The following is a 7,837-nucleotide window of genomic DNA, read 5'->3' as shown; positions in this document are numbered from 1 at the left end:
AGAGAGGAGGATGGGTCATCAGCGATGGTGTCCAACCTGCCAGTGTCATTTTTCTGGTGACCTCATCGAGCACAGACGAACTAAGAAACACAAGGTGATCTCAACGTTAACAAAAATACCATCAAATCTAATCACCGCAGAAATATCCACATGTACTCGAGGAGCAGCATTTGAACCACTAACTATATGAAAATGCTATGTCTTGTCTCCTCATTAGATGGCAAAAGTGTCCTCAAGACCTTTCTGTACCCTGTGTGAGCGCCACTTTAGAACGCCTCGCAAGTTTGTTGAGCATATGAAGTCTCCTGAGCACAAACAGAGGGTTGAGGAGGTTTGTGTGGGTATTTCGTAGACATTTTAATGCAAAATGCATAAATTAACATCAATAAAATGTATTTCTTTCAACATTTAAGTTAAGAAATGAGGGTGGCCCAGAGGTTATGGAGGAGCTCATAACTGTGGATGCTGTTGGCTGCTTCGAAGGGGAAGATGATTATGAGGAGGATAGAAATGAAGAAGAGATTGCAGTGTTTGAGAAGGTCAGTTGCATGACATCTTGTGCTTTCCTAAATTTGAGTCTCTTTTGGAGTTTTTTTACTTGAATTTTGTTCATAGCATCCTGCTCATAGGGACATGGCTCTTGAAGAGACGATTGATTATGAGGCATATGATCCAGACACACATTATGGTGAGTGCTGGACTTCAAGCACTTCTCTAGAGTAGACTGTCAAAGAATAGTTTGTGAGTAAGTTAATCTGACAGATCTAACTGCTTTCTGACCCTCAGGCACTAGTTTTGTGGTCCCTGTCGCTGGTTTCCTCTGTAAGCTGTGTCATAAATTCTACCACTTTGAGTCTTCTGCACGGGAAACTCACTGCAGATCTCTTATGCACTTCCAGAACTTACAGGTGAAGAAGAAGAGGGAATTTGACATTAGAATTTAGTGGTATATATGGTATCTACAGTTATTCCTTAATGTGTTTGTCATTTAAGTGGCGAGCAAATCTGAAATCAGCTGTTGCAATTTCTTTAAACCTACACCACTGTTCAAAAGTTTGAGGTCGGTAAGATTTTTTTAATGTTTTTAATGTTTTAATCTCTTAGGCTCACCAAGGCTGGATTTATTTGATTTAAAAAAACGTAAAATAAATAAATACATAAATAAATAAAGTAAAATTGTGAAATATCTTTCATTTAAAATACTTGTTTTCTAATTTAATATAATCATTTAAATGTAATCATTTCCAACATCATTACTCCAGTCTTCAGTGTCACATGATCCTTCAGAAATCATTCTAATATGCTGATTTGCTGCTCAAGAAACATTTCCTATTATTAATGTATAGAAAACAGTTTTTGCTGCATAGTGGAAACTGTGATAGTTATACACTACCATTCAAAGGTTTGGGGTAAGTACAATTAAAGACAAAAAAAGAAGAAGAAGAAATTAATACTTTTATTCAGCAAAGACACACTAAACTGGTCAAAAGTGACAATATAGACATTTAAAATGTTACAAAAGATTTCTATTTCAAACAAATGCTGTTCTTTTCATTTAAGAATCCTTAAAAAATCTATCGTCGTTTCCACAAAAATATTAAGCAGCAAAAATTGAATAAGAACCATTATCAATAATTGAGCACCAATTATAACTGATAATAACGGAGCACAAAATCAGAATGTCAGAATAATTTCTGAAGGATCATGTGACAATGAAGACTGGAATAATGACTGCTTAAAATTCAGCTTTACCTTTACAGGAATTAATTACATTTTAAATATATATTCAAATAGAAAATGGTTATTTTAAATTATATTTTCAATCATTTTTATTAATAATATAAATAATATTTGACAATATTACTGTTTTGCTGTACATTTGATCAAATAAATGCCTTTGTGAGCATAAAAGACTTTTAAACATTTTAAATATTTTAATTACTCCAAATTTTTGATGGGTAGTATTGTGAATTTTGACATGTCTGAACAGCTCTGTATGATGGACTGATCAGATCCGTTGAGTGTAATGTGGCTGAGACTATATCACTACTGAGAAATATGGCTGTTTAAATAATGTAAGAACAGTTTTTAAACAAAAAATAAATGTTCAGAAAAGTTAATTCAATGCAAAATGCTCCGATTTGTATTTGATTTTCAGAAGCACAATGCCCTGAAGATGCAGAAAAAGGCACCTCAGGATGACTGTGAGAGGGATGTGTCATGTAGCAGCCCGCTGAGCGACCCTCGAGGCCTGGAGCTCACTGCTTCCTGTGCCAGCGACAGCAGCCAACCAGATCTCAACAGACCACACGTCAATTTCTCAAGAGAGCGCTTACACTTGAGAAAGCTTAAGCCATCTAAAAGACCTCACAAATCCAAGTCTCCACGCTCAAAAAACTCTGTAGCTCCACAGAGCCCTGCCGTGGTTATGAAGCACTTAATATGTACTCCACTCTGTGGCTCAGGGTCAAGCCAACAGTCACACTGCCAAGAAAGCAATAGGCCCGACTCAAGTGTTGCACAGAGAATATGTGTCCAGTGAAAAAGAAAAGACATCCTGTGACCCTGTGCATTACTCAGAAGAGCAAGAAAATATGAGCTCAGCATCCACACGCAGTTTGTGTCATGCATCACAGTTGAACTCAGAGGAGAACACAGTCAAATGAGCTTAAAGAGACCAAATAAAAAAAAAAATCTTCATGTTCACAGGAGTTCATCAAGTGTTTCTGTGAAAGAAAACCATAAAGTAATACTACTTTAAAAAAAGGAAAATAAATGTTCATTTAAATTCATTAATATTGTAAATCTAACTCCCTTTTATTAAATTGCATTTTATATATAATTATAAATAATTGTCATAATTGTTGAATAACAATTTTTATATTTTTATATTTATTAATCTCGGTTGGTGTTGTTAAATGAACTGTAATTAATTGTTAATTCTTATTCATCATTATACATTATTGTTAATACCTATTAACTTAATTTAAGGTATGTTTCAGTCACCTCCATTTAACATCAGTTGGGAAAAGGAAGCAAAAACATTAATATCCACAATTTATGTCTAAAAGTAGAACAGATTTCTTGGTTAAGAATTGACAGGTCCTGTGTCCATTTTTTGTTTAATTTCTTTCTTTCTTTCTTTTTTTTTAATCATAAGAAAATTGTATAATATTATAGACCAGTAATAGATATACAAATATACAAATACATGACTAATGTTTCCATATACGATTTGGACAAGGTTGTGGACATTCTGAATCTCCCTCATAACCCCAATCTGAATACTTGGTGACATACATTGTGGTAAAAAAAAATTTCCCCTCAATTTATTTATTTATTTGCAAACTTGTTAGCAATTGGACAGTCTATGAAAATGTATGTCATTACAAACTGAGAGTAGGCTAGACGTCACAGCTCGAGCTCTATATTCTGGCTGCATTAGTACACGTGGCATGCAGATACATGCGTGTCCTACAGGGGGCGACAGAACTGGTTAAGAATTGACAGGTCCTGTGTCCATTTTTTGTTTAATTTCTTTCTTTCTTTCTTTTTTTTTAATCATAAGAAAATTGTATAATATTATAGACCAGTAATAGACAAACAAATATACAAATACATGACTAATGTTTCCATATACGATTTGGACAAGGTTGTGGACATTCTGAATCTCCCTCATAACCCCAATCTGAATACTTGGTGACATACATTGTGGTAAAAAAAATTTCCCCTCAATTTATTTATTTATTTGCAAACTTGTTAGCAATTGGACAGTCTATGAAAATGTATGTCGTTACAAACTGAGAGTAGGCTAGACGTCACAGCTCGAGCTCTATATTCTGGCTGCATTAGTACACGTGGCATGCAGATACATGCGTGTCCTACAGGGGGCGACAGAACGACCTGCAGGGCATTATGGGGCGGAGATGGCATTCTAGTACACAGTGCACACACGGACGACGGCAAAGCAAGGCTAGTACGAGGCCTGTAACACACCTGCGAGCGGACATAGATATCGATTAAAAGCACACAAACAAGCAAAGGTGTCCTGCAGACGGGAATCGGCTCTCGGATTTCGGTGTCATGGCTCAAAATGCTCTGATGAGCAGCGCGGAGGACGTGGCGGATCAGGTGAGAGGACAGAAGGCCCCGCCAGCCAACTTACACAGTAAATCACAGAGACCACACTTCTTTACTAAACAAACGCTTTCAAAGTCCATGTTTGCGTCTATAGTTCGGGTCATGTTTGCTTGGCTGCAAATGAGGTTTGTTTATTAATTAACTAGTCTTGTGACTAGAACGATAGAAGGACCGAAGTACTAGTGTTAAGATAGTATGTGTGTGTGTATATATATATATACATATTTATATATTCTAGTTGAGTGAAACTACCTTATGCTTTCTAGGGCTGCTTTCGAGTAACGTACTGATATATGACTGTTTGACAAATATTCATACATACTGTATTTTTGTGAATCCAAAATGTTTGAATAGCATGCAAACTTTATCCTTGAATCAATTTTATCAGTGCATTCAAACATCCGTTCATATGATGAAGCAAGAGGGTATGTTACTCATAAAATAGTCATCTTAAGATGACTGATTAGGAAAAGATGAGATTTTGTTGCCCATATGCAATAGGAAATCGACAGCGGGACATTAATGCATTTTTATGTTGTTTACGTTGCAGGATATGCACGATTGTTGCATGTGTGTGTGTGGGGCTCTTTTTCATGCTGTGTTGTTTCTGCTTAATTTGGGCTTAATAGAAATCAACTTTATAAATATGCCATTATTGTATGGGTGTATAATGGAGTTGTGAATGTTGTACCAGTTTTGGTGTTTTCAAGGCCATCAGTGTCATCATCATCTCAGCATATTTATTTATAGCCTAATTTTCAGTGTCATTTTAGTAAGTTGATTAACTTAAACCCCAGCCAGTGACAGCTAACTTTATTGTAGTTTTTTAAGTGTAGTTTTATCATACAGCAACAATATCAAAAATCACATTTGTTCATACAACTCTCATTCAGCATTCCTGCCTTTTTTGACATGTAGCAGGAGGCAAAATCTGTACTCTTTGATATTCTTGTGCTGTTTGGAAACAAGTCAAACAACCGCCAGGCACACAGACTAGGAGTAATGTGTTGACACACAGGCAGACAGTGGCCTTGAGGTCTCTTCTCATTCATTTAGTCTTGCTTGGTACTTGTTGAATGCTGATTGGCTCGTTTTCTTCTTAGTGCTGATGTGGATCGTCCGGGGGCGGGGCTTAGCAGAGGCCAGTGTCAAATCTTGCGTTAGAGTGTCCAGTTATTATGAAACTCTGCCATGTATAGGCAGATTATATACATTTTAGTAATCCTACAATCTGCTTGTTTTTTGATCACAAATAACAGAATTCTATAATTTACCATTGTCTATTAAAAGCATATTATTAATTCTTACTTTTCTTACTTTAATTCAACAAGCCAGCTCATGTTACAGGTTAAGCAGTGAGCATATAATATCCTGTAATCTTCCTGGAAGAGTAAATTGCCGTATCTTTATCCATCTCTGAATATTTCTGTTCATCACCTGTTGCAGGAGGAAGTGGATGATTACTAGCACATCACAGTGATATTAAAATGCTGGAGACGTAACCCTTGTTCTCATGAGTCATCAGTTTCAAATGGATGTGCTTTTGGCCACCTGTGCTCTGATATTGACTGAAAATGTGGGGAAAAGGGTAATTGGAGCTCAGAGGTTAAAAATTAAGCAGCATTCATTTGAAGAGCTGCTTCAGCGCTTACTGGATGTAATATGAAAATTGTGTAAATCTAAAATATTCACACTAGGATGGATTTATAATAGCTTTCTAGAGTAATAAATGTCCTTCTCTTTTATGTTGACTTTTTTAAAAATGTATTTGAAATAAGTCTCTAATGCTCATCAGGGCCCCGTTTATCTGAATAAAAGTACAGTAAAATAGTGAACTTTTTATTGCAATTTGAAATAACTGTTTTCTATTTTTAAAATGTATTTGAGTCTTGTGATGCAAAGCTGAATTTTCAGCTTCATTGCTACACTCTTCAGTGTCACATGATCCTTTAGAAATCATTCTAATATGTTGATTTGGTGCTCAAGGAATTTCTTAATATTATCAATGTTGAAAGCATTTGTGCTGCTTTAATATTTTTGTGAACCCAAAATGTTTGAAATGGCATTATCTGAAATATAAATCATTTGTAACATTATGAATTAAACATATTGATTTCTTTAAATGAATACATGCTACATGTCAAAAAAGGCAGGAATGCTGAATGAGAGCCGTATGAACAAAAATGTGATTTTTGATATTGTTTCTGTGTGATAAAACTACACAAAATTACAATAAAGTTAGCTGTCACTGGCTGGGGTGTAATCAACTTACTAAAATGACATTGAAAATTAGGCCATAAATAAATAAGCTGAGATGATGATGATGACACTGATGGCCTTGTTTCGGTCTTGAAAACACCAAAACTAGTACAACATTCACAAGTTGACCCCAAACGTTTTGAACGGTAGTGTATCTCAACAAGGTCTTTTATGCTGACCTAGGATGTGTGCTCTAATTGTAGTCATGTACATGATCATAAAGCTGTGCCTTTTTCATCAGAAATTATTGCTATAAATATAGTCGCGTTCAGAATGGCATTACATGTTTATTATTTGTGTTTGCTGAGGCAAGCGTTACTGTTGCTGCTGCATATACCTACGTTTGAGGATTTTCATATCTTTGTCTTTTCGTTCATCTCTAGTTCCTTCGAGTGACGAAGCAGTACCTGCCCCACATAGCGCGTCTCTGTCTGATTAGCACGTTCCTGGAGGACGGCATTCGCATGTGGTTCCAGTGGAGTGAGCAGAAAGAATATATCGAGACGACGTGGGGATGTGGCTTCTTCCTGGCCACACTGTTTGTTTTAATCAACTTACTCGGACAGCTGGGTAAGAAGTTTGTTCAACGCAAATGTCTCTGGCGACTTGGAACATCTTCAGATTTTTATATGGAATGGTTTATTATGTGTTTAACAGGTGGTTGTATACTGATCCTGAGCAGGAATTTTGTGCAGTATGCCTGCTTCGGATTATTTGGGATCATCGCCTTACAGGTGAGACTGAGAGCATTCTGTTTGTGTTCTTTAAGATTGTAATTAGATCTTATCTTTGGATAGGACTCTAATTGAGTTAAACTGTATAATTACAGTCCTGAGCTTTATCTGTTTCAGACTGTTGCCTATAGCATTCTTTGGGACCCAAAGTTTTTGATGAGGTAAGTTCTTTGCAGGATAAGCTAGGAGTGAGTAGATCATCCTATGTTTTGTGCTCTGATCTTGTCGTTCTTGACTTCTCTCGTCTGTGTTTCAGGAATCTGGCTCTGGGTGGAGGGCTGCTGCTGCTGCTTGCAGAGTCGCGCTCTGAGGGCAGGAGTATGTTTGCTGGGGTTCCCACTATGAGAGAGAGCTCTCCGAAACAGTACATGCAGCTGGGTGGCAGAGTCCTGCTGGTGCTTATGTTTATGACACTGCTGCACTTTGACACAAGCTTCCTCTCGGTGAGCAAATATCCTCAGGCTGGTAAATGGGTGAATCACAAAGAAATCTCTATATATATTTCATCTAGAAATCAAAAGTAAAAAAGAAATTGTTGCACGTAAAGAATATCCCGTTTTAGGATTCAAAATCTTTAGGATTAAGATTTTTTTTTTCTTTTGTGACATCATTTTCATGACAATTAAGCACCTTTAGCACTAAGTTCTCTTTGCTGTAGAAAATATTGTTCTGATTGGTGTAATGCAGTTATGAAAATTGTCTGG

At 36.4% G+C, this 7,837-nt stretch overlaps 1 protein-coding gene and 1 pseudogene across 1 annotated transcript; both read left to right on the top strand.

Moving 5' to 3' along the window:
• The window catches only part of LOC107731025 (cip1-interacting zinc finger protein-like), a 6,011-nt pseudogene extending 3,283 nt beyond the window's left edge, over nt 1-2,728 (top strand).
• A 1,122-nt stretch (nt 2,729-3,850) lies between these two features.
• On the top strand, nt 3,851-7,788 carry LOC107731055 (surfeit locus protein 4-like). Its single transcript, XM_016542040.1, has 5 exons — nt 3,851-4,131; nt 6,783-6,969; nt 7,057-7,133; nt 7,251-7,294; nt 7,390-7,788. The coding sequence occupies exons 1-5, from the start codon at nt 4,084-4,086 to the stop codon at nt 7,655-7,657; spliced, it is 624 nt and encodes a 207-aa protein (XP_016397526.1). The 5' UTR covers nt 3,851-4,083; the 3' UTR covers nt 7,658-7,788.
• Nucleotides 7,789-7,837: the final 49 nt, after the last annotated feature.

The sequence above is a fragment of the Sinocyclocheilus rhinocerous genome, unplaced genomic scaffold (assembly GCF_001515625.1).
Source record: "Sinocyclocheilus rhinocerous isolate Xijiao unplaced genomic scaffold, SAMN03320098_v1.1 scaffold157, whole genome shotgun sequence".
NCBI classification, from domain to species: Eukaryota; Metazoa; Chordata; class Actinopteri; order Cypriniformes; family Cyprinidae; genus Sinocyclocheilus; species Sinocyclocheilus rhinocerous.
The sequence above is the reverse complement of the archived record's forward strand: the minus strand, read 5'-3'. Positions and strand labels throughout refer to the sequence as shown.